Source organism: Macaca fascicularis, chromosome 5 (genome assembly GCF_037993035.2).
Source record: "Macaca fascicularis isolate 582-1 chromosome 5, T2T-MFA8v1.1".
NCBI lineage: Eukaryota > Metazoa > Chordata > Mammalia > Primates > Cercopithecidae > Macaca > Macaca fascicularis.
Genome location: NC_088379.1, coordinates 77415372 through 77442963, shown reverse-complemented (window position 1 = coordinate 77442963; position 27592 = coordinate 77415372). Strand labels below are relative to the sequence as shown.

At 40.1% G+C, this 27592-nt stretch overlaps 2 protein-coding genes across 5 annotated transcripts in view; one reads left to right on the top strand and one right to left on the bottom strand.

Annotated features, from left to right (window-relative positions):
• PPAT (phosphoribosyl pyrophosphate amidotransferase) overlaps window positions 1–10114 on the bottom strand; it is a 42331-nt gene extending 32217 nt beyond the window's left edge. For both annotated transcript variants that reach the window (XM_005555229.4, XM_065545175.1), the window contains exon 1: window positions 9852–10114. In XM_005555229.4, coding sequence (XP_005555286.1) covers window positions 9852–9979 — 128 coding nt within the window. In that variant the 5' untranslated portion in view covers window positions 9980–10114. The remainder of the gene's footprint in view (window positions 1–9851) is intronic.
• Window positions 1–27592, top strand: part of PAICS (phosphoribosylaminoimidazole carboxylase and phosphoribosylaminoimidazolesuccinocarboxamide synthase) — a 51650-nt gene that overhangs the window by 14931 nt on the left and 9127 nt on the right. For 2 of the 3 annotated variants that reach the window (XM_074039964.1, XM_074039965.1), the window contains 9 exons: window positions 3740–3805; window positions 6210–6337; window positions 10790–10856; window positions 16324–16521; window positions 21649–21827; window positions 23367–23546; window positions 23644–23757; window positions 25547–25630; window positions 26936–27116. In XM_074039964.1, the coding sequence (XP_073896065.1) occupies window positions 3740–3805; window positions 6210–6337; window positions 10790–10856; window positions 16324–16521; window positions 21649–21827; window positions 23367–23546; window positions 23644–23757; window positions 25547–25630; window positions 26936–27116 (1197 nt within the window). Of the gene's footprint in view, window positions 1–3739; window positions 3806–6209; window positions 6338–10600; window positions 10857–16323; window positions 16522–21648; window positions 21828–23366; window positions 23547–23643; window positions 23758–25546; window positions 25631–26935; window positions 27117–27592 lie in introns of those variants that run through there. The other variant, XR_006698235.2, reaches the window with a different exon arrangement.

Here is a 27592-nt window from a genome sequence, read left to right as displayed (position 1 = left end):
TAATATTTTAATAAACTTTTAAGAAGCTGTGGCATAATAAAAAATATATCTAGTTTTGGTCTCCCATTCCTGGCACAAAGCATCAACAGCCTTTGGAATTTCCAGAGACAGAAGCATCTATGTTATGTTAATGAGGCTACTCTAGGTGGGTTCCCAGATAGCTTCAGGATGGCAGGTAGTCACCGAAAAAGACAATCATGTGATGAGGGTTAGAGCTTTGTGCCAGTGTGACTTCCAGGGAGGAGAGTGGGGCTGGAGGTTGAGTTCAATCTTGTAGCCAATGACTTAATCAATCACATCATAAAAACTCGGGCTCAGAAGATTTGGAAGCTCAGTACAATGCAGTTCATGTTTCCTTAGTTCCTTTATAACTTCCCACAGACATCACTGCATTAACCTCTACACTTGACCTGTCTTTACTTTTCTATTCTCAAACCTCAGCAACTTTTCTTTTTTGAGATGTAATTTACATACAATGAAATTCACCCAATTAAAGCACATAACTGTGGTTTTTAGTATATCCACAGTTACACAATAATCACCAGTATCCCATTTTAGAACATTTTGATCACCCCACAAAGAAACCCCGTATCTGTGGGGCGCAGTGGCTAATGCTTGTAATCCCAGCACTTTGGGAGGCCAAGGCAGGCAAATCACGAGGTCAAGAGATCAAGACCATCCTGGCCAACATGGTGAAACCCCATCTCTACCAAAAATACAAAAATTAGCTGGGCGTGGTGGCGCACGCCTATAGTCTCAGCTACTCAGGAGGCTGAGGCAGGAGAATCGCTTGAACCCGGAAGGTGGAGGTTGCAGTGAGCCGAAGTCACGCCACTGCACTACAGCCTGGGTGACGGAGCAAGACTCTATCTCGGAAAAAAAAAAAAAAAAAAGAAATCCCATATCCATTAGTAGTTTAACTGCTTGACCACACCTCTGTAACCCCTGGCAACCACTAACCTACTTTCTGTTTCTATGGATTTGCCTGTTCTGGACATCAGTGGTACCCTCCAATATACATTTTTGTGTCTGGTTTCTTTTGTTTCATGGTTCATCCATGTTGTAGCATATATCAGTATTTCATTCCTTTTAATGGCTGAATAATATTCCAATTTACGGATATACCATATTTTGTTTTCCCATCCATCACTTGACAGATATTTGGGTCACTGCCATTTTCTGGCTCCTATGAACACTGTTGCTATGAATATCCTGGTACAATTTTTTTCTCATTTTGGTAAAGTATACATAAAATTTACCATTATACCCATAAGTACATTCACGTTGTTGCACAAACATCACCATTCTCCACCTCCTGAACTTTTTCATCATTCAAAACTGAAACTTCTGTAGCCATTAAACAATAACTCGTCCATCCCAACTCTTCTTAGCCTGTGGTGACCACTATTCTCCTTTCCATCTTTGTGAATTTGATTATTCTAGGTACCTCATGTAAGTGGAATCATACAATATTCGTCCATTTGTGCCTGGCTTATTTCACTTATAATATCTTCAGGGCTCCTCCATGTTGTAGCATTTATCAGAATTTCCTTCATTTTAATATTGCATTGTATGGATACACCATTTTATTAATCCATCGATGGTCATCTGGGTTGTTTCTGTCTTTTGGCTATTATCAATAACACTGCTATGAATGTGGATGCATAAATATCTGCTTGAGTCCCTGCTTCCAATTCTTTTGGGTATATACCCAGAAGTGAAATTGCTGATCATATGGTAATTTATGCTTAATTTTTTTAGGACCTGCCATACTGTTTTTCCGCAGTAGATACATGTTTTTATGTGAACATGTTTTCAATTCTTCTGGGTTTATACGTAGGAGTGGAATTGCTTGGTCATATGGCATATGCTGAAAGTTTCTGAGGAACTACCTGTTTCCCACCATGACTTCATCATTTTACATTTCTATCACCATCTTTTAAAAATTATATCCAACAAGAGTGATTTAAACACATTTTCAAATTTCCATGAGGCACTAGGCATAGTGGTGTGCAACTGTAGTCACAGCTAATTGGGAGGCTGAGGCAGGAGGATCACTTGAGCCCAGGAGGTCCACAGCAGCCTCAGCAACATAGTGAGAGCCTGTCTCTTAAAAAAAAAAAAAAAAAAAAAAAAAAAAAAAAAAATCATAAGGCTGAAAAAGTATTCAGGATTAAAACCTAAGAGAATTGAAGATGAGAGGAACTCACTGTTGGAAAGTACCGTGGAGTATGCCCTCCCCCTGTCACCCCCCGCTGCACATCATTACCCCAAAATAACACTGGGTCCACTGCAGGGTCTAAACTGGTAAATTTTAAACGTCATTTTGATATATGAAGTCTAATAGAGAATATCTCTATTGTGTATTACCTAAAATGCTTCCACATACTTGAGTTGGTAGAGAACATGGTAGAGAAAGAAGGAAAATGTCAATGCCCACTTCTCACTAAAAGAAATTAAGTAAACATTGGGAATTTCCATATTCATAAATATCCAATGAAGATCACCTATGATGAAAAGCAGCTAAATTATCCTCACTAATAATGGAGAACAGTCTGTCTTATAATTTTTAGAATATACTGTTTGAATATGGACACAAAATTTCTTTTGACTCATATTGAAGTTATTATTGTATTCTTGGTGCTTTATGCCATCACAGTTGCTTTAAATGAATGATAATCAAATACAAGACTTATCTATGTTTGAATAATTATAAATCATGTTGATTTGTAGGTAATCCTTTAGAAGATGCTAAAAGTCATTTACAGATTGTAACAGTGAGTGACACAGAGGCTGGAAAATACTGGTGTGACAGTGAGGTCAGAGCATTGATACAAATATGGTCTGATGAAAAAATTAAGTGAATGCTTGAAGGGGTCACAAGAAACAAGAAAATATTTGAGGAAATTGTCAGAAGATTAATGCAATTTGGGATAGACAGAGACTGGAAACAATGTCGTACCAAATATAAAAAGTTAAAATATGAATATAGCATTTTACAAAGAAAAAATGGCAACCCTCCAAGAAAAATGAGATTTTTTTTTTTTTTGAGACGGAGTCTTGCTCTGTCACCCAGGCTGGAGTTCAGTGGTGCAATCTCGGCTCACTGCAAGCTCCGCCCTCGGGTTCATGCCATTCTCCTGCCTCAGCCTCCCAAGTAGCTGGGACTACAGGTGCCAGCCACCATGCCCGGCTAATTTTTTTGTATTTTTAGTAGAGACAGTGTTTCACCATGTTAGCCAGGATGGTCTTGATCTCCTGACCTCGTGATCCACCCGTCTGGGCCTCCCAAAGTGCTGGGGGATTACAGGCGTGAGCCACCGCGCCCGGCCAGAAAAATGAGATTTTATGAAGAGGTTGACTGCATCCTAAGAAAACCAACTCTCAGAACTGCCAAATGGAAACATGGTAACCTTCGAATTGACATTAACCAAAAAAAAAAAAAAAAATTCTAGACATTCTTCTTTGCACTTTCATTCAGCAAGAGAAAAACTCTAAAAATAAAATCCTAACACTATCGTATACTCAAATGACCCTTTAAAATCATTAGAAATAGGTACCTAATTTAAGCCAAGAGTTTCAACTTTTTTCTAAACCTTATACCAAAATATTCCTAATTCTTAACTCATTATTTGTCCAACTGCTTAAGTGTTCTTATTTTAGTATACTTGAATACTTGAAAACTAATGTGTTTCAAATGATGTCATATAATGATTTTTTTCCTGTGTTTTTATTTAAGAATTATTTGAAGGTCATAACAAAAGCCAAGGAACTTTGAGCTTCAAGAGAAAAGCACATGAAGATGGTAAGAGCCAGAGAAATGCCAAATTCTTCCACACAGTGAAAAAACTTGTTGCTTTTTCCTGATAACAGAGATATTTATTCCTGTCCTTGATAAAGTAGACTAAACATATTGTTTATGAACTGTATTAGAGCAGAGAATGCTGAGAAATAATTTCTTTCATAGCTCATTGAGTGAAAGTTTCTGCAGGAGCTAGATTTTATATTTTAAAAGAAGAAGAAATAAAAAAGAGTGAGAGTAACACCATAAGTAAACAAAAACGTGCCCGGAGTTAGATAACTATTTGGTTATCATGGTCCTTTAAATTGTACTTTACAGTGATTCTTACAATTATTGTTATCAGATGTAAAAAGAAAAAAATCCACAGTTCTTCAAAGGTAGTCAATAATCAATACAACATTTTAATAAGTCTGAAAGTAAGTCAAACTCAGAAGCCAACCTAATAATGGGAGCTGTAATTCCAAAATGACCCACCACAGATATCAGAAAAGAAAATATAATGCAATATAGCATGTAGAAGAAAATGCACACAAGACTAATAAGAAAACCTGAGTTCCAGTCTCTCTTTGACCCTAATTCCTCAACACAGAGCAAATCACTGCATCTCTCTGGATCTCTAAAATAATCCAGCTTTAATGTCTTATAGATTTATGATTTATGAAACTGTTTTTTAGTTAACACAAAAAATTGAAGAGTAAAACAAAATTTTACAAAGTAAACACACCAAACCCACCATTCAGGACATAAAACTAACTAGCACCTTAAAAGCCTCCCAGTCATTAATCATCCTCCAGCCCCCATAAACATTATCATTATTCTCACTTCTATCACCATAGATTAGTTTGGGATTTATACTATATGTACTTTTCTTTCATTCAACATTGTTTGTGAGATTCACCCATGATTTTACTCATAACAGTAATCTGTTATTTTTTATTGCTGTAGAACAGTCCATTATAAAAATATACAAGCCAGCCAGGTGCAGTGGCTCAGGTCTATAATCCCAGCACTTTGGGAGGCCAAGGCAAGAGGATCACTTGAACCCAGGAGTTCAAGACCAGTCTGGGCAACATAGTGAAACCCCCATCTCGATATTTAATAAATAAATAAACGTACATCCCATTACTTTTTCAAATCTATTTCACTGTTGGACATTTCAGTTGTTTCCAGATTGGGGCTTTTATGAAAAATTGCACATCTCTCAAAGGACATATGTATGCATTCAGAAGAGAAAGGCAGGGTCATAGGGCGTAGGTCATAGGGCATGCATATATCCAAGCAGTGTTCTAAGCACTTTACATATATTTAACATATTTAGTCCCAATCACAATCCTATAAGGTAGATACTATCATTATACCCAATTTATAGATGAGGAAATGGAGGCATAGAGAAGTCTAAGCTCTTGAACCAATGAGGTCTCTCTGCCAGGGCAGGGACCACATCTGCCCTGTATGGTAAAGTATTCCCAGTGTCTACCACACTGCCTTAGTAATGTACTTAGATGTACATTATTCCTATTTGTTGAGCTCCTGCTCAACAAATACATTTTGAATAAAGTATTAGCAAATAGCAAGAATTCCTCTTCCCCTTATAACCTTTTATCTCAAGTGAACTGAAAAGTGTACTTTTCCAAGTCTGGATATAAATGCAAGTCAGATAAAATGCTTGTGCCGTTAACCCTTAGCAGTTTCTCCTTTCAGGTTAAACGGCTAAGGGTTAACCGCACAAGAGTATCATTCTGAACCCACTGAATTTGAGCATTAGACCTTACAGTATGTAAGTCTAAGCCAACAGATGAGGAAACAGACTCAGAAGTTAGGAGACTTGCCCAAGATTAAACTGGTGTTACTGGAAAACCTGCAGCTAGATTTCAGATTGTATGTTAAGGAGCTCTTCCCAGTATTGACCAGAATGACCAAGCAGTGGTACTTGGAGACTTTTGGGGGCAGGTAAATTCTGCTTCAGACTAATGCAAAAAGCTAAGTTTTAAAAAAACAGTAGTTATAAATGGAAGAATTGAAAACACTTATTTTAAATCAAGAATCACTGAATTATAAAATAATTAAAATCAAAGACTGGAACCATTTGCAAGGACACTTAAGTCACTTCCTCAAACCAAAATTTACTTGACTTAGATAAAGGTTATAGATTAAGGGAGTATAAAAGTTAAACACTATAGAAATGTTACATATTTGGTCATTTTCAGTCAAATATGAAAATCAAAATTAAGATATTCCCTGCCTTAATTTGGCAGCCCAAAGTTAGTTCTCTGACAAGCAAATCCTGTGTTCTCCACAAAACTAAATGAAGATTAACTGGGAACTAGATCCATAGAAGTTTGACTGAGTGCATCTCTCATTCTCACAAGTGCCTTTCTAGTGGTAATGTTCTGTACTCTGTTTGCAGAACCAGTGTCTAAATCTCTTAAGAAAAGTGCTCCTGAGATCATTACAAATCAGTTTCCTCAAAGCATAATAACAGAACCAAAAGATTCTACAGAATGTTTCTGCAGACAGGAAACCCAACTTCATCAGGTAAATCTTATAAATTTTTAGAAGTAGTATGAAAATGTTTGTCATTGTAAGGTTCAATTCCTAACCTGGAGAATTGATAATTCACTGAAGGGAAGGGCATGGTTATCTCCTAACTAATCAAGGAAAGGCTAACTAGCTGATTCATGGGATAAATCTACAGATGTTTACTAATTCCTTTTATGAAATCTTCAAATATGTCCAGGCCATTCTAGTCTCCATAAAATGTGACTGTGTTTTAAAGATGAAAATGTTTAGGTGTCTGGTTTGTTCAGAACTCCCTAAGCTACTGAAATGATGTTTTCAGGACCAAACCAGCATTTGGTGATTATATGAATCAGGCATGAACATACCCATACACATGCATGCACAGTTTACAGCTAAGAGGACATTTGAAAATTCCCCTACAGAAAGCAGAGCTACGGAATAAGTCTGAAGATAGCGAGCACTACTAAAAAGGGGGGGAGTACATCTGGATGAACCCATCTGGGTTAAATATCCAGTGCATGACTGACTTAACTAATTGATACTCCATTTATTTTTATATGAAATGGGTAATATACCTTCCAGGTATTCTGTTAACCCCAGGACTAAATGTTTCCGATTAGATTATGCACAAGACAAAAAACTGAACCAAATACAAAGCAAAAGTTACAGAAATCTCACCTTCTAGATTCCATCTTCTTAAAGATAAGGTTGGCCAGGCATGGTGGCTCACACCTGTAATCTCAGCACTTTGGGAGGCCGAGGCGGGTGGATCACTTGAGGCCAGGAGTTCGAGACCAGCCTGGTCAATATGGTGAAACCCCATCCCTGCTAAAAATAGAAAAATTAGCTGAGTGTGGTGGCGGGCACCTGTAATCCCAGCTACTCGGGAGGCTGAGGTACGAGAATCGCTTGAACTTGAGAAATGGAGGTTGCAGTGAGCCCAGAACATACCACTGCACTCCAGCCTAGGTAACAGAGTGAGACTCTGTCTCAAAAAAAAAAAAAAAAAAAAAAAAACAAACAAAAACACAAGAAGATAATGTATAAGAAATAAATTCCTTCATCAAAAAGGAAAAAAACCCAATCAAACCTTTTTGCAGTTGTTTTAAAACCAGTGAGTGAACGAGGGTGAGAAAGTGAAAACAGAGCTTTCTGCAACAGACCACCACCTCTCAGGGTACAGTATATAGATACAAAAAACTAACTAAACTAAAAAAAAAAGTTAGGTCTTAGTTTTATTCTGGCCCTTATCTATCAGTTTAGAGCAGCAGATAATTGAAGACATAAGGCAGTGTCACTGTTCTTCCAGTCAGAATCAGTCCTCCCAAAGGATGAGCACTATAGCTCATGCAAAATTTTAAATTGATTATGGGTGAGAACCAGCCCTCTTTGTGCACCTTAATGATTCTACGCCTACACAAGAGAAATTTTAAATTGTTTTTCAGTAATACACTTGTTCCTCAAAACCACATAATCACATAATTATTGCCCTTATCTGGTATTATTTAATCTTATAATTCTTTTACAGAAAAGCAACTATAGAAAACAGATATATGTAACCAGGAATCAAATTGTATTCATTAAAAAAACAAAACAAAACAAAACAAAAAAAACCCCACAAAAACCCATAACCATGAATACCAAGTATTTTCCTAAAATGGGTACTAAAACTCCAACTAGTGCTAATATGTAAGTTTTTTTAAAAAGTCTCTTTTTCTTCAGGCACACACTTAAAGGGAAGGAGAAAAGGGAATGAAAATTTCTCGGATAACTTTGGCAAAAAAGTAAATATAGTGAAGAACAGTTCATATATATTTTCTACAGACCACCAGGCAACCCTAAAGACCTCTAGATTCTCCTCCACCCCCATGACAGAGTATCCAAAATAACTTCTTTTTTTTTTGAGACGGAGTCTCGCTCTGTTGCCCAGGCTGGAGTGCAGTGGTGTGATCTTGGCTCTCTGGAACCTCCATCTCCCGGGTTCAAGCGATTCTCCTGCCTCAGCCTCCCGAGTAGCTGGGACTACAGACGTGCGCCACCATGCCCAGCTAATTTTTGTATTTTTAGTAGAGACGGGGTTTCACCATGTTGGCCAGGATGGTCTTGATCTCTTGACCTCGTGATCTGCTCACCTCGGCCTCCCAAAGTGCTGGGATTACAGGCTTGAGCCACCGCGCCTGGCCATAACTTCTAAGAATGTTACAATCTAATGTGGCTCACAACTATCACATAATCAAGAGTTTACTTTCTCCTTGGATTATATAACTAATTTTCTCAATAATTTTTTTTTTTAAACAAGAAATCTATTATGGTCAACCCACAATTATCCAAGATTGGAGTTATGCAAGTTAAAAATATTCTTTTTGATGCTTCCCACATTCTCAGCTCTAAAACAAGGAATACACAAAATGTGAAACTGAAATTCAAGTATTTGGGACAATGAAAACAGCAAAAAGTACTTCTAGTTTAAGTTTGGTTGAGGGAAAGCTAATTATTTGGAATGCGTTTATACATGGTGCACCCATTTTGCTGTTAAGTGTTATTGCCAAGTTCCTTAACTGTAGTAGAAGTTGTTACTACTGTATTGCCTTATGGAAACTGTAATACTTTCAGTGAGAATATCAAACCTAGGTTTGTTTTTCTTATCCTAGTGTAATAATTTATATCAACTTCCAGTTAAGTCAGGTAGTAAGAAAAGGAAAGATCACCGAAGTAATTTTTTTTTTAACTCGAAGGGATCTCTCAATTTTTCAAAATCAAGTGTATGGATCTTGGCATAGAGACAATACTCCCCTGTCCCCCTTTTAGGAAGGGAGTTAATTTTTGTCATATTACCAAGGTTTTCATTCATTACAAGACGTCTACCAACGAATCTTTTCCAGATGCATTATTCCCTATGGTTGGTTTATTTTCACTTAATTTATATGAGATCTACTACCGGTAGTTATTCTCAACATCAACTAGTCATCTTTCCCTGGGTCTGAAGTCTAGGATCCTCAAATTCCCAGAGCGATAACTACTTTCAAATCCATAATCTGCTCAATAGCTCTGCCCTTGCAAACAAAAGCTTGTGGTGGTTGGAGGCCCCGCGCGAAAACCTTTAGGTGTTCAAGGACCTGGACTGGCCGCCACGCCACACTAGCCTATTTACAGGAGCAGCCACAGGCTCGGGGATACTAGAACCCGCATGCAGTCGGGGAGGAGCCCTGACCCAGCTAGACCAAGCAAACCGGCGCTTTACAAGCTGGCCAGCCTCTGGAGGGGTGCACAGACGGGGGGGCGGAGAAGCAGAAAGCCCCTAAAGGGCATGAGTGGCTGGGAGGGTGGGCAGGACAGGCTAAAGTTCATGGAAGCGAGGTGCCCCTCGTGCACGCCAAGGCAACCCGGTCGATGCCACAGGCAGGTACCGGTTCAGGTCGGAGAGGTCGGTCCTCCCAGCCCTCGGGCGCTCATGAGAACGCCTACTGAAGCTGCTCCGAGAGATGGAAACGCACGCCTCCGCCACCGCCACCCCCACCCTGTTGCTTACCGGTGCTGCAGCCCCACGAGTCCCAGAGTGATCACATGCGGCACATCCAGCTGCGTGGGCCACTCTCCTGAGGCGATGCACCCGAACACGCCACATTCCTCTCGGACCCCCAACTCCTCCAGCTCCATGTCGCCGCCGAAAGCACGTGGAGGGACCTGCCGCTGCGGCCAAGGTGTAAGCACCAACCAGCCTCCAGCTCAGCCCGTGGAGCTGAGAAGCTCGCGCTCGCCTCAGGCGCTTCCTTCCAGAGGCTGGCCCCAACTACTGCGGCGGCGCGCGCTGTCCCTAGGTGGCGTGGCCAGCTCGGCCCTGCTCCGCCCCCTCCGAGCCCACCAACAAGCGAGGGCGGAGGGGCGGTCTCGCGGCTGAGGGGAGGGGTCACGGATGCTGTAGGGTGGAGCTAGTCTTCCCCTAAGAGCTCTCTGGAAAGCTGTATTTGCTGCACGTGGAAATCTCCGTTATTTGCCAGCACCCAACACTAGCGTAATGGGAATAACGGACTTAACGTCATTTCTCTTTCAGAGCATTTAGCCTTCATATTCCCTTCCCTACATGCTTCCCCCTAGGCCGTCACGACTTGGTATGCTCCAATCTCTGAGCCGCTCCCGCAGCGGAGAAGGGGCCGGGGTATGAGAGCTTCCGCAGAGTAGGGAGGGGCTGCCAGTGCGCGCCACTTTTCGCCTGTGCCGGCACTGCGCCAGCGCGGGGCGGCGCGGAGGCGGGGTCGCGTCGCTGCGCCTGCGCGGCGGGAAGCCAACGGGAAGATGTTTTGTCCCAGATCCACGTTTCGGTCTCCGCCAATACCCCTCCGGGTTAGGCCGGTGTCTGGGAGCTTGAAAAGAGTGGCTCTGGGTCGCGCGGCCCCGCCAGGGGGCGTGTCTGTGGGCCGCGCCTCCTTCCCCGCCCAGCGAAGCTCTCTGACCACCCCTCTTTTCTAGAGTTCTGCCTTGCTTCCCGGCGCGGTCGCAGTCCTCAGCCCACTCAGGATAATGGCGACAGCTGAGGGTGAGTAACAGGGTTCTGGGTCCTTAGCGGTCTTCCTGACCCCCAGGCCGTGAGCTCGCTGTGAGCTCGCGGCCACGGGCGGGCTGCGAAGCTCTGCCCGGCCTCCCTGCAGCCGCGCCTCTAGGCCGCCGTGCGGGCGCACACGTGGCCCAGGCGCTCCCGGGCCTCCCCGAACTTTACTGCCTCCGGGATGGGGAGAAGGAGCAAAGTAGAGGAGAACGAGAAATGACCAAGGGGTGGAAAGGCGCTTGGAAGCATTATTTATAATCAATAGCTGTTGCAAAATACAAGCAAATCAGTGTTGATTCGTCAAAACCTGAGTCTTGCTTTGTCCGTTAGGTTAATGACCTTTCTAAGATGAATAATCGAAACTTTTGAAAAACCTGTCTAGAGGCCGGACCCGGTGGCTCACGCCTGGAATCCCAGCACTTTGGGAGTCCGAGGCGGGCGGATCACCTGAGGTCAGGAGTACCAGACCAGCCTGGCCAACATGGCGAAACCCCGTCTCTTACTAAAAATACAAAAAAGTAGCCGGACGTGGTGGCGCGCGCCTGTAATCCCAGCTACTCTGGAGGCTGAGGTAGGAGAATCGCTAGAACCCGGAGGCGGAGGTTGCAGTGAGCCGAGATCGCGCTACTGCACTCCAGCCTGGGCGACAAAGCGAGACTCCGTCTCAAAAAAAAAGAACCTGTCTAGGGTGTGTGTGTGTAAGTAGTCTTTGATGCAATGGTGTGTGTGTGTGTTTAGTCTTTGATGCCATGGATGTGTGTGTGTGTGTGTGCACGCGCGCGTGTTGAAGTAGTCCTTGATGCCACGGCAGCTTGGGGGGGTGTGTGTGTGTGTGCGCGCGCGCGCGCGTGTTCAAGCAGTCTTTGATGTCATGGGTGTGTATGTGTGTGTGTGCGCGCGCGCGCGTGTTCAAGCAGTCTTTGATGTCATGGGTGTGTATGTGTGTGTGTGCGCGCGCGCGCGCGTGTTGAAGGTGTCTGAGTCCATGATGGCTGGGGAGGGGGGTGTTTTTAAGTCGTCTTTGATGCCATGATGGCGTGCGTCCGTGTGTGTGTGTGTGTGTGTGTGTGTGTGTGTGTGTGTGTGTGTGTGTGTGTGTTCAAGTAGTCTTTGATGCCATGATGGCTTTGAAGAACTCCAAAACCTTTAGGCAAAAAAGTTACACTATCAGGAAAGATTGTTCTTGCTATTTATGCTGGAAAAAAACGTTGGTTTATTCCACACATCCAGTTGCTATATGTATAGTGAGCCAATTGCTTTTCTTGGCTGCTGGGTACATTCTTTTCCACATAGAAAGTAACTGTATTTAGATTTTAAAAAGATGTAGACTCAGGCCAGGCGCTGTGGCTCACGCCTGTAATCCCAGCATTTTGGGAGGCCGAGGCGGGCGGATCACGAGGTCAGGAGATCGAGACCATCCTGGCCAACATGGTGAAGTCTCGGCTCTACTAAAAATACAAAAATTAGCTGGACGTGGTGGCGTATGCCTGTAATCCTAGCTACTCGGGAGGCTGAGGCAGGAGAATCACTTACTTGAACAGGGGAGTCAGAGGTTGCAGTGAGCCAGGATCCCGCCGCTGCACTCCAGCCTGGCGACAGAAAGAGACTCCATCTCAAAACAAAACAAAACAAAACAACTGTAGACTCAGCAAAAAAGATTCAGATGATATGGAGTATCAACTCCCTAAACTCAAGGCAAGGACCAGAATTTTTCTTGAAATCATGGTACCTGTACCTCTAAACTGGCAAATCTCTAAAATCTTTGCTCTTCCACTTCTTTCCATTTGTGTACCGTTGGCAGGTTGATTTTTCTTAAATGTCACTTTTATGATCTCTAAAAGGCAAAGTGTTACAATGACATCTCTAGAGATGTTAAATCCAGTCTGTCCAGTCTGAAATTCCTTTTCATTCAAATCCTGAATACTGCTATCCTTTCTACCTCTTCAGCCTTAACTTTGACTTTTCTCTCCTGTGAATCCTTAGCTATGTTCCAGTCAGGTTAAATCACCAAAGTTTGTTTTTCATTATATACATTTTATTTATATTATTTTTCCCAGAACATTGCTGGCTAATGGAAATATAATGTAAATTTGTCTTCTATGAGCCACATTTTAAAAACTAAAATAATAAAAAAACTGATGCAATGTGTTTTTTTATATATGTATTTATATATATATATATATATATATATATATATGTATTTTTTTTTTTTTTTGAGATGGAGTCTCCCTCTGTGTGGCCCAGGCTGGAGTACAGTGGCAAGATCTCAGCTCACTGCACCCTCCACTTCCCAGGTTCAAGTGATTCTCCTGCCTTGGCCCCCCAAGTAGCTGGAATTACAGGCATGCTCCACCACACCTGGCCAATTTTTTTTTTTAATTTATTTTTTAGTAGAGACAGGGTTTTGCCATGTTGGCTAGGCTGGTCTCAAACTCCTGACCTCAAGTGATCCGCCTTTCTTGGCCTCCCAAAGTGCTGGGATTACAGGCGTGAGCCCATTTTAATATATTTTATTTAGCTCTATATACACAAAATACATTTCAACATGGAGGCAAGATGAAAAATTGTTTAGATATTTTGCAATTTTTTACAACAAATGCAGTGTATATTTTAACAAATCACATCTCAACTTGTAATAGCCACATTTCTAGTGGCTGCCTTATTGGACAGCAGAGTCCTAGAATTTTCTTATCCTTTGTGTAAATTCTGTGCTTTCCCAGACTCTTAAATTTCAATTCCATGAATCATTTTTCCGTCCTCATCAATCTTTTCTGAATTCATCTGCAAATTTATAGCAATCATTTTGGCACTTGTGTATGTCACGTATCGTCGTTTCTTGTGTTGTTTCTACCCATTAATTGAAATTCCTTCCCTATTTAATGGCTAAGTAATACAGATTCAACTAAATTAAGGCGAGGGGCATTAGATACAAACTTTGCCCGGGCTTACTGCATATTAATACACATAAATGTTAATTTCTTTATCTGATCTGGGCATTGTGTTTTTTGTTTTGTTTTTTGTTTTTTTTTTCTTGAGACAGTCTCCCTCTGTTGCCTAGGCTGGAGTGCAGTGGCGCCATCTCAGCTCACTGCAACCTCCACCTCTCAGGTTCAAGGATTCTCCTGCCTCAGCCTCCCGAGTAGCAAGGATTACAGGTGCACACCACCACATCCAGCTAATTTTTGTATTTTTAGTAGAGATGGGGTTTTACCATGTTGGTCAGCCTAGTCTTGAACTCCTGGCCTCAAGTGATCTGCCCACCTTGGCCTCCCGAAGTGCTGGGATTACAGGCATGAGCCACTGTGTCCGGCCCACTGTTCTTTACTCTTCCCTCTCTTATGCTCCATGCTGAATTCTCAAAGCTACTATCTTAAATATCTTGCATCTTTGCCCACTACTCTTTCCTTAGACCAAGACATTTCTTTCCCCCCCCCCCTTTTTTTTTTTTTTGGAGACAGGGTCTCACTCTATCACCCAGGCTTGAGTGAAATAGCACAAATCTTGGCCCACTGCAGCCTCGACCTCCCCAAGTAGCTGGGACTACAGGCACATACCACCATGCTGGGCTAATTTTTGTTTTTTTGGTAGACATGGGGTTTTGCCATGTTGCCCGGGCTGGTCTTGAACTCCTGAGCTAAAGCAATCTGTCTGCCTGGGCTTTCTAAAGTGCTGAGATTACAGATGTGAACCACTGCACCTGGCCAGACGTTTCTTGTTCGAGTTACTGCAACAGCATCCTAACTGGTCTCCCAAGCTCTAGTTTTTGTTCACTCACCCCTTCCTCCCTTCATTGTCCATACAGAAGCCATAATGATCTTTCCAAATACCGTTTTGCTTCATCACTTAAAATCATTATAGCTCTTCTTGGGTTAAAGTCTAAACTCAATCAGTATGGCTTGTGAAACCAGAAGGATGTGTAGCAAAATGGAAGGGAAATTTTCCAGGCCTAGGAGAGAAGAGATTGTCTGAAGCCCTAGGAGGAAGGTTGTGTAAGAATTAAAGATGTTGGAGTTCTAGAGAGGAAATAGACAAATAAGAATTTGGAGCAGTAAGCCAGGACTGTATCTTAAAGGGACTTTTAAACCATGTTAATGAGTCTAGACATTACCTTAGGGAGAATAGGGATTCATCCTCTAGATTAGGTGCCCTACAATGGCAACTGTTAACTAAATTATACCTACTTTGTTTAATGGTTATCTCCACTAGCTGGTGATGTGGCCCCTGTCCAACTCTTAAGTCTTGTCTCCTGCCATTCTTTTCTACAACTTAGCTGCAGCCCCCACCCCTTCCCCTGCCCAACAGGAATGTACATATACCCAGACCTCCAGCTCCAACCAGACTGAAGTTCTGCAATCCACTTTGACCACCTTGTATTTATTCATCAACACTACCTACCCCTTTCTCTCCTTTGGCTAAATTTTGATCATTCTTCAGATCTCAACCTGTCACTTTCTTGTAGACTTCCTTTTCTAATGTTTAGACTAGTCCCATAGTCTGTATTTATTACATTCTGTTATTATGATGTCTTACTTAATATCAGCTCCCCTCAGACTCAGGTCTCTTGAGAGCAGGAATTATTATTTACTGGTATATCCCTTGGCACATGGATACATTAGGAAAATGTTGATACTGAGAGTGTTCTGGGAGCATGAGGGCTGATTTCTCTCTTTGGAAATTTTAAGTTCCTAAACATCTATTATCTTTACTCTTTCTCTAAATCATCCTTTTGTGTACTTCTTAGGTCTTGTGACCAGCATCAAAATTGGATTCCTTTGTGCTCACTTCCTCACAATTTCTTACAACTGTTAGTGAAGAGAAAGGATTAATGGGGACAGGGACAGGATTAAGAAATAGAGAGGGATGCTTCCAAATGTGCTAACTTCAGTGGGATGTCATGCCTCCTCTTGAATATTAACTTGAAATCAAGAAACCCATCTGGCTGAATGTTCCCATTTTGCCTGCAAAAAAGCAAATATCAGCAAAAATCGCATGTTTTTTCCTGCAAGCTAGTTTAGATACTATATTGTGAGTGTGTCTGTGAAAATACTAGTATAGTTACATTACTTGAAATGTGTCTTAATTAATTTTAATTCTAGTTCAGTTCCGCCGTGAGAGGCAGGTTAATAACGGAAAGAGCACAGGATTTGATGTCAGAGGAGTTAGGATTTTATCTACCTCTTATATTTCCTAACTGCATGACCCTCAACCCTTTTGATTTCTGCTTTACTAATTTCTACAATTATTTATGTAATTAAAATTCTTCACAAAATTGTGTGTATCAAATGTGATGATACAAGAAATACATTGTAGAGTATATGGTTTTATACAGATGATTTAATTTTTATTAATATTCCTTAATCACTGTATATTTACAGATTCATTGTTCTAGGTGATTTAGTCTTCAGCATTCAGGACATTTCTTTCTGAATTTTGATCTATTTCCATTTTATTTCCACAGTACTGAACATTGGTAAAAAATTGTATGAAGGTAAAACAAAAGAAGTCTACGAATTGTTAGACAGCCCAGGAAAAGTCCTCCTGCAGTCCAAGGACCAGATTACAGCAGGAAATGCAGCTAGAAAGAATCACCTGGAAGGAAAAGCTGCAATCTCAAATAAAATCACGAGTTGTATTTTTCAGCTGTTACAGGAAGCAGGTAAGCAGCTCTCTTAAAGCTCTCTCTCACCTTCTCTGGTAAGCATGTTGATGTCTTTCAAGTGAAGTTGGCATTAAGATGAACAACTTGTTTGCAGATGTTTCAAAAGCTAAGTGAATTTAAATCAAACCAAGAACTCTTAAACTTCACTCTTAACACCTTATTTGGTTTGGGATTATTAGTGTCATTGAATTAAAAGGAATCTTAACAAGTTTGCTGTAATCTTATATCTGGCACATGCACTCTCTATGCAGCTTACCTCTCCAAGGCCATCTTCACTTTAAGGAATTTGACTATGAAGGAAACCCATTTTAATGTTAAGCAGTTCTAACAGATGAACTGAAATTTACTCCCTGTAATTCTATACAGATGGTCTTTGTTCTGCCTCTGGGAGATAATACAGAATTTCAAATTCCTCTTCCACTTGAAAGCCCTGAAAAGTAGTTGAAGACAGCAACCAAACCTTCTCCTCCTGCCATTCCTCAAGTGAGAGATTTGAACTAAAACCCCAGAGCACCCTCCTGTTCAAAAACTGATTGAAGGCTCTATTTTCAATAGAGAAATAGATTCAAAAGACCACAGGAAGATCAGAACATTGTGTGGTGGGTATCTGAAGCAAAGGGAAGGAAATTAGGATAAAGGGGTTTTCTGGAGGGATTCAGTCAGTTGCTGGTTGGTCTGTAGTATATGAAATTTCAGCTAGGAAAAGATTTGAACTCTTTCCGCACAGTGTAAATAGCCTCATTGCTTTGGATCATTCAACCTTTGAAGCCTTACCTATGAAATAAAAGCTTTTTCTTTCTCATGCTTGCCAGTTCTAATTTTATAATTTAATAACTTTCCTTTTAATTCCAGTATTCCCAGTTGCCCTTTCATTTCTTAGAGTTTCTAGTAGCACTAATCTTTCTTAAATTCAAAAGGGAATTTAATGCTTTTGTTTTCAGTTAAGTTAGATGTAACTGCCTTACACAAAATAACAAGGTAATGTAATTTAAATACATTGTCAGTGCATTTCTGGAGTAGTTTTGTCTCTTCCAAAGTATCCTATTTCACAATTTTGGCTAATGTGAAAAAGATTTAATTGCAAACCTGGATTGTTATCTACATCATAAATCCCTCTATGCTGTGAAAGTAAGTATATTGCTATAAATTTAAAGGATCTTCCAGTTTCTAAGTCACAGAATCTAAGATTTTTATTTCAAGGTTTCTTGATTGGTAGCTTCCCAATGACTGAGGTAATTTCTAAAGAGAGCATCAAATTAATTTTAGGTTCCTTTTGCAATACAGATAAGTGTTCCATCTATTTATTTATTTTATTTATTTATTTATTTTGAATCAGAATCTTGCCTTGTTGCCCAGGCTGGAGTGCAGTGGCACAATCTTGGCTTACTGCAACCACCGTCTCCTGGGTTCAAGCGATTCTCATGCCTCAGCCTCCCAGGTAGCTGGGATTACAGTTATAGGTGCACGCCATCATACCCGGCTAATTTTTGTATTTTTAGTAGAGACAGGGTTTTGCCATGTTGGCCAGGCTGGTCTTGAACTGCTGGCCTTAGGTGATCCACCCGCCTTGGCCTCCCAAAGTGCTGGGATTACAGGTGTGAGCCACTGTACTCGGCCTGTTCCATCGATTTTTTTTTTTTTTTTGCTTCCCAAGTTTTAACTCTCTCCATTCACTTAAACATTTTTTTTTTTGTTTTTTTTTTTTTTGAGACGGAGTCTCTGTCGCCCAGGCTGGAGTGCAGTGGCCGGATCTCAGCTCACTGCAAGCTCCGCCTCCCGGGTTCACGCCATTCTCCGGCCTCAGCCTCCCGAGTAGCTGGGACTACAGGCGCCCGCCACCTCGCCCGGCTAGTTTTTTGTATTTCTTAATAGAGACGGGGTTTCACCATGTTAGCCAGGATGGTTTCGATCTCCTGACCTCGTGATCCGCCCGTCTCGGCCTCCCAAAGTGCTGGGATTACAGGCTTGAGCCACCGTGCCCGGCCCACTTAAACATTTTTTAAAGTGCTTAACTCTTTAAAATGTTAGCAGTCAGAAGATTATTTTCTGTGTACCCTTGGTAGTTTCACATAGCTACAGGATTATATTAAGTAATGGAAGATAAAGCCTGACTTTTTATTTGCTTATTTAGTGTATTTTCTGAGTGTATTTACACTCATCCCATTATCCATTTCCAGAACTTTATAACAAGTAAATTAGAGTGACTCAGTTGTGTTATGTTTGTCCAAGACTTTCTCTGTTTTAACTCTGAGAGTCTTGTGCTCAGGGGAACAGGGAAGGCTACCTAAATGAAATACTCCAATAATTATCTTTAAACTACTTTATTTGGCACTTAACAGAGCTAAAACTTAATTGGTTCACAGAAAATGTTGAAAGATATTTTCCAGGTTTTATGTCTAGTACTGTGAAACTAAGTAAACCTGAATTTTTAAAAATTTCTAAACAGACTAGTTTTAGGGTACATATTAGGAATTCCATTAAACCTTATGTAATTTTTACTTGCTTAGTCATATAAATGCCTCATCTAGTTGGCCATCAGTGGTCTATTTAAAACTGTTGTTTACAACCAGAGTTATGTTCCAAATTAAGGTAGAAAGTAGAGGGGAAAGAGCATCGGGATGAGAATCAGAAAATCAGGATTCTACTTTTCTCATTGTCACTCAGGAACAAACAGTAAAGGACTATATGAATAAGAAGTAATCTTTTTCCATGGAAATAGTATAACTGTGCCATAACTATGTTATACAATTTGTGGATTTGGTTTTATTACTTAAAAATTAAAATCTGGCCTTCTCAGTGATGATGAAATCCCAATTTCCTCTCAGAAATTCACTATAATTACATAAAGTGTGATAATAGTATATGAAGAACCATACTACAGTTGCTAAACCACAGATGGGAATCTGGACCGATCTAAAAGAGGGACGGCCACAGGGACATATGTATTAGCTAGAATTAGTATTCATAATTCTAGCTTATATGTGTTCATTGTCATTCAGAGTGTGTAAGTGACATAAACATTTTTTAGTAACTTGAATGAGAGTTTTGAGTTTTGTAGACAACTAAGATAAACAATGGGAATTTTTTCTCACCATGCACAGTCATGGAATTTGCTTTCATATTTAGCAGTATTAGAAGCCATCATTGTGTCATCTAAACTGAGTCTCTTTTAGAAACTTTTAGGGTTTTTTTGTGCAGAGGTGATTACCGTAGCTTCATTATGTGCTTTTGGTTCTCTTTGGTATCTTTATGGTAACAATAGAATTGGATACTACTATGTCCAGCTTGGTAGACAAATGAGCAAATATATGACTAATGATTAACAGACCTAAGAGAGAAGAGCTCTTGAAGCCAACGATGTAGTTACTACCCCAAGTTGAGAATTGATTAAAGTCACCTGTCTATCCATGAGCCTGATCATTCATTAAAAGTTAAACAACAGCTTACATCTAATTTAAAAAAAAAAAAAAAAAAAAGGTTAAAATGACAATTTTACTTCCCCCTTTTCATTTTTTCCTTAGGGTTTCTGTTCATGCAACATACCACAATTCTTTCCCTTTTTCATTTGAATCTTATGAGTCAGATTTAAAGGGAAGGCAGAGGAAATAGTGTAGGGTTTGGACAGTGTGTTTCAAGTCCAGGCTCCATTACCAAATGGCTACATGACCTAGTGTGTGAAATTACTACTTTGAACCTCTGTTTTTTTCACTGTAAAATGTATAAATAATAATACCTACCTCAAGGCTGGGCGTGGTGGCTCACACCTGTAATCCCAGCACTTTGGGAGGCTGAGGTGGGTGGATCACGAGATCAGGAGTTCGAGACCAGCCTGACCAACATGATGAAACCCTGTCTCTACTAAAAATACAGAAATTAGCCAGGCGTGGTGGTGCATGCCTGTAATCCCAGCTACTCAGGAGGCTGAAGCAGGAGAATCTCTTGAACCCAGGAGCAGAGGTTGCAGTAAGCTGAGATCACGCCGCTGCACTCCAGCCTCGGTGACACTTTGTCTCAAAAAAAAAAAAAACCTACCTCAAAATTTTATGCACAATTAAATGAAACAACATATACAAAACACTTAGCACAGCGGAGGGTTTCCATAAATAGAAGCTCCCTTCATGTATGGATACACATATAACAGCAAAGATCCCCAATTCTTTCCTGATAATAAAAGTTAGACTAGAGGATTAGGTTGGGATTGGAAATAGTAATGCAGGCTGAAAATGAGCATTATCTCAAACCCATGTAGGTTTCCAGGAGTTATTTTAATTCATGTTAATGCTGTAGCGTTACTTTGTACTGTGATGTAATAACACTTCCCAGAGAGGCAATATAGCAAAGTGGTTAAGTGGGTGGCTCCTAGAGACAGGGTAGGTTGGAAATCCTGCTTTACCTAATACTAGCTGACATTACTGCTGTGTGTTAGTGTCCTTACCTGTTTTGTTGGATTGATCTTAATAGTATCTTATCAAATGTTTGGAGAATTAAACAAAAAAGATGTATTTAAAATGATTAGAACAATATCTGCCATCAAATAGGCTCCTGATTTTTTTTTTAAAGAAAATTGTTATAAATACATAAAATTTACCAGTTTGACCATTTTTAAGTGTCCAATTCAGTGGCATTATGTGCATTCACAATGTTGTACACTCATCCCATTATCCACTTCCAGAACTTTTTCATCATCCCAAACAAACTGTGTAGCATTAAACAATAACTATTCCTTCCACTCCTCAGCCCCTGGTAACTTCCATTCTCTTTCTGTCTGAATTTCCCTATTCTAGTTACCTCATGTAAGTCGAATCACAAGTATTTGTCCTTTTGCATTTTGTGTTTTTCATTTAGCCTAGTGTTTTTAAGCTTCATCAGTATTATATAGCATGGATGTATCACGAATTTTCATTCCTTTTTATGGCTGAACAATACATTGTATGTATAGTCATGTGCTGCTTACTGTTTGAGTCAAAAACTGACTGCATCTACATTAAATAAAAAAAAAAAATTACACTTATTTTTGATAGAGGTTCTTTGTTTCTTGTAAAGGGTAGACTTTTATTGTGCCTCAGATCTACCTTTTTACATATTATTTCAATGCCTTTTTTAACTTTGGTTATCAATATGTAGGTATTAAAACTGCCTTCACCAGAAAATGTGGGGAGACAGCTTTCATTGCACCCCAGTGTGAAATGATTCCAATTGAATGGGTTTGCAGAAGAATAGCAACTGGTTCTTTTCTCAAAAGAAATCCTGGTGTCAAGGAAGGATATAAGTTTTACCCACCTAAAGTGGAGTTGTTTTTCAAGGTAATTATCTTATGCCTCTATTTTATGTCTTACTGTAACACGGCAATAAATTTATAATTAGAAACTCTAAAGGTTTAAATATTCAAGCAAAGTTTTTGATATTTTGATATTGCAAATGTCATCCCAAAATTTGTCTTATCTAGTTGCCAGTATCAATAATGTACACTTCCATTAGCAATGATAGATCAAATTTTATAAAGAAAGCATCTGAAAATCTTACCTTTGAACCAAGATGACTAATAGGAGGACAAGAAAACTAACAGTTAATTTTTTAAAAATTTAGTTGAAATCTTTTTATATTCTAATACAGGAAAACTATACTAACAATGTCTCTTGTAAGTAAAAATATATAAATAAAGGTTGTAAGAATCAGTGGTTATGAATTTTTATAGGCTTTACTGCTTTAACCATCTTCATTTATGCTGTTAAGCATAGATCTGCTTGGGAAGCAATATCAGTGTTGCTTTTTAATCAATAAGTTATATAACTTGTGTATTATGATTATATAGATGAAGAATTTATAAAGATATTGTCATATAAAGTTGGACACAGCTTAGAATAAAATGAAATTATTTCATTTTTTTCACTTACCTCTTTGAGGTCTCTTGAATTATCAAATAATGTCCCTAAAAAATTATAGTCCTGTATAAATTCTAATAAAAAGTGAGGTCAGGAAGTTATGAGAACTGTAGTTTTGGAAAGATTTGATTGATTAAAATGTGCTTTGACCTTCCTGTCATGTCTGATGACTGTTACTAAGGAAAAACAAAAATCACAAACTTAAATTCTGTTTAAATTTGTTTAGAGGTTAAATTCTTTGAAATACTTTGTGACCTAGAATAAGTTACTCACCTAAATACTTTGAATTTTAAAGTGCTATTGAGAGTAGACAAATTAAGAGTAATAGTTTTTTCTGCTTGCAGGAGCTAACTAGGAAAAAAAGAACAAAGGAGTAATAATTGCTTTGAATTAAGGAGTATCGTAAATTAAAAATTTCTTTAGATGTCTCATTTTGTTGCCTAGGCTGCTCTTGAACTCCTAGGCTCAAGCAATCCTCCTGCCTCAGCCTCCTAAATTACTAGGACTGCAGTGTGAGCCACTGCACCTGGCTCAAAATTTCTTTCTTTTCTTTTCTTTTTTTTTTTTTTGAGACGGAATCTCCCTCTGTGCCTAGGCTGGAGTGCAGTGGCGCCCTCTCAGCTCACTGCAACCTCTGCCTCCCGGGTTTAAATGATTCTCCTGCCTTAGCCTCCTGAGTAGCTGGGATTACGGTGTGCACCACCACACTCAGCTAATTTTTTGTATTTTTAGTAGACGGGGTTTCACCATGTTGGCCGGGCTGGTCTCGAACTCCTGACCTTGTGATCCGCCCACCTCAGCCCCCGCAAAGCACTGGGATTACAGGCGTGAGCTACCATGCCCAGCCGTGGCTGAAAATTTCTAAGGAGTTCATGCTCAAGGTGAAAAGGATGTTGGTTTTTCTGAAAAGTTTAAAAATTTTAGATTTAAGTTAATTGTACTACTATACTTTATTCACAGGATGATGCCAATAATGACCCACAGTGGTCTGAGGAACAGCTGATTGCTGCAAAACTTTGCTTCGCTGGACTTGTTATAGGCCAAACTGAAGTGGATATCATGAGTCATGCTACACAGGCTATATTTGAAATACTGGAGAAATCCTGGTTGCCCCAGAATTGTACACTGGTTGATATGAAGGTACAGATAAAACAATGGGATTTGAAAGTAAAGGTTAGAGTTGAGAGATGCTTTCATAGAATAGTTTCTGAAAACTTTGTTGACATGCTGTTTCCAGATTGAATTTGGTGTTGATGTAACCACCAAAGAAATTGTTCTTGCTGATGTTATTGACAATGATTCCTGGAGACTCTGGCCATCAGGAGATCGAAGCCAACAGAAAGACAAACAGGTAGATAATGTGTCAGGTTTTTTATCCTTTTTGAGGTCAAGCTGAGATAGAGGAGAAAGGAGAGATGAGGGGAAAAAGCAAATTATTGTTCCTAATGATAGGAACCTGTTTTGTTGATTGCTGTTTATTTTTAAAGAGAAATATCTCCGGTATCTTAATATAAGAATAATAGGAATAATACTTTACATTTATAAAGCAAATTTCTCATCTGTTACCTTAATAACCTTCTCACAACAATAACAGCAAGTACTATCTTTGGCTAAATGAAAACTAAGGGTCTTAAGAGAATGGGTATCTTCACAATTACTAGAGTCGGGCAGATCTGGGACTCTATCCCAAGTCTCCTGGATATTACCAGGCTCCATTTCTGCTCCTATAAAAAACAGTAGACACTTCGCAAAAGAAGACATCTATGTAGCCAACAAACATGAAAAAAAGCTCATCATTAGTGATCATTAGAGAAATGCAAACCTAAACCTCAATGAGATACCATCTCACACAAGTCAGAATGGCTGCTATTAAAAAGTCAGGAAACAACAGATGCTGGAGAGGCTGTGAAGAAATAGGAACACTTCTACACTGTTGGTGGGAATGCAAATTAGTTCAGCCATTGTGGAAGACAGTGCGGTGATTCCTCAAGGATCTAGAACCAGAAATACCATTTGACCCAGCAATCCCATTACTGGGTATACACCCAAAGGAATATAAATCATTCTACTGTAAAGACACGTGCACAGGAGCAGCACTATTTATAATAGCAAAGACATGGAACCAACCTAAATGCCCATCAGTGATAGACTGGATAAAGAAAATGTGGTACATGCACACCATAGAATACTATGCAGCCATAAAAAAGAATGAGATTGGCCAGGCGCGGTGGCTCACCCCGGTAATCCCAGCACTCTGGGAGGCCAAGGTGGGTGGATCACAGGGTCAGGAGTTCAAGACCATCCTGCCTGGCCAAGATGGTGAAACCTTGTCTCTAAAAATAAAATAAAATAAGCCGGGCATGGTGGTGGGCGCCTGTAATCCCAGCTACTCGGAAGGCTGAGGCAGAGAATTGTTTCAACCCAGGGGGCAGAGGTTGCAGTGAGCCAAGATTGTGCCACTGCGCTCCAGCCTGGTTGATAGAGCGAACCTCTGTCTCACAAAAAAAAAAAAAAAAGAAAAAGAAAAGAATGAGATCATGTCCTTTGCAGGGAAATGGATGAAGCTAGAAGCCATCATCCTCAGCAAACTAACACAGGAACGGAAAACGAAACACCACATATTCACGCTCATAAGTGGGAGTTGAACACTGAAAACACATGGACACAGGGAGGGGAACAACACACACCGGGGCCTCTTGCAGGATGGGGAACAACGGGAGGGAGAGCATTAGGACAAATACCTAACAGATATGGGGCTTAAAACCTAGATGACAGCTTGATGGTGCAGCAAACTACCATGGCACATGTATACCTATGTAACAAACCTGCACATTCTGCACATGTATTTAAAATAAAAAATAACCAAATTAGAGCAAGACCCTTTCTATACCTAATATATAAAAATTCTCAAGGCAGTTAATTGTAGTTGCTAGTACAGAAAACACTTAACCTTAAGAGAAAATAAAAGTATACTTTACTATGGAACTTTCTGTAGTTTAATTCAGGAAGTGAAAAAATGCATTTTCAGAAGTATCCCTTGCTATACAAGCTCTTCATAATCCCTCCCCAAAACTCAGAAACCAGATAGTTTCAGGTAGCAAGACATACTTGTTTTCTAAACTTTCTATCTTATTTTCTAGTCTTATCGGGACCTCAAAGAAGTAACTCCTGAAGGGCTCCAAATGGTAAAGAAAAACTTTGAGTGGGTTGCAGAGAGAGTAGAGGTAAACCTTCTATAGTGAAACTGTACTGTATTATGTATTATGTGTTTTTCTTCTAAGAAAATCTTGTTTCAAAAGAAAAAAATGGGAGAGTATAGTGCTTTTCTCTTCAGTGACTTTGTTTTATTTAGTTTTTTTTGGAGAGACAGTCTCGCCCTGTCACCCAGGCTGGAGTGCAGTGGTGCGATCTCGGCTCACTGCAAGCTCCGCCTCTCAGGTTCATGCCATTCTCCTGGCTCAGCCTCCTGAGTAGCTGGGACTACAGGCGCCCGCCACCACGCCCAGCTAATTTTTTGTATTTTTAGTAGAGATGGGGTTTCACCATGTTAGCCAGGATGGTCTTGATCTCCTGACCTCGTGATCCGCCTGCCTCAGCCTCCCAAAGTGCTGGGATTACAGGCATGAGCCACCACGCCTGACTTTTCAGTGACTTTGAAAGTGAGGAACACTTTTAGGAAATGTATCAGCTGGGCAATCCTTACTAGTATACTGGAACTCCCTGCTGTTAAGCTGGCCAATACACACCTCCCAGATCCTGTTGGGGAAATCTGAAATCTGTCTCCTCCCTACCCCGCAGGAGAAACCTTATATTTCCTACTCACCTCCACAGCTACTCAGAGTTCTATTAGCATGGGATGGCTGGAACTCTGTGTGGCTTTAAATGTTACTTTAAGTTTTATGGTATTACTCTAATTCTGGGAGTTGAATAGGGTTTGTGATTATGCAAGGGTCATAATCACATTTGAGAACATTATTCTCATAGGAATATATATATTTTGAGTTCCAAGCAATTAACTTACAAAGACTTAAAACATGACTTCTGATTTGGCTAATCAGAAGTATGCCTTGTAATCCCAAAATGCTGGGATTACAGGCGTGAGCCATCACTGCTGGCCACTAGGCTTTCTTAATACTCACCTCCAAAGAGCTTAAGGTACTCTAGGAGCTTAGAAAAGAAAAGCATCCATTAAACAAAGTGCACTAAAGGTCTTAGGATGAAATATTTTGTATTATAATTTCCTGAATATTAATTAAAAGATTTTGAGTATCTTTACTGTTTATTTTAAATAAACATAATTTGTCTCATAAAAATTGAATTCTTTAAGTCTTAATGATGAAGACCACTTTCCTTTACATATTGAGATTTTAAAAAATAAATGCTGTCTTTTTGTTCTGTTTGTCTCTGTCTTAAATTTGATCTGTTAAGAAAGAAAATATTGTGCCCAGATGTAATTTCACTACAAACTCTAGCTCATTTATTCATTTTTGTTTTTATGTTCTTTTCATATCCATGTATTTTTTCTTCAGTTGCTTTTGAAATCAGAAAGTCAGTGCAGGGTTGTAGTGTTGATGGGCTCTACTTCTGATCTTGGTCACTGTGAAAAAATCAAGAAGGCCTGTGGAAATTTTGGCATTCCATGTGAACTTCGAGTAACATCTGCGCATAAAGGACCAGATGAAACCCTGAGGATTAAAGCTGAGTATGAAGGTAAACCACAAGTAATATGGACATTTCAGGTATTTCTGATTTTGCTAAAAGAAATTACATACTTTAGACTAATAATGCTGAAAAAGAGCTTTGTCACCTTTCTAAGGGAAAAACACATGATATACTAGGCTTTCTTTTTTTCTTTTTTTTTTTGAGACGGCATCTCGCTTTGTCGCCCAAGCTGGAGTTGCAGTGGCGCCATCTCAGCTCACTGCAAGCTCCACCTCCCAGGTTCACGCCATTCTCCTGCCTCAGCCTCCTGAGTAGCTGGGACTACACGCGTCCGCCACCACGCCCGGCTAATTTTTTGTATTTTTAATAGAGACGGGGTTTCAAAGCCAGGATGGTCTTGATCTCCTGACCTCATGATCCACCCACCTTGGCCTCCCTAAGTGCTGGGATTACAGGCATGAGCCATCACGGCCGGCTACTAGGCTTTCTTTCTTAATGCTCACCTCCAAAGAGCTTAAGGTACT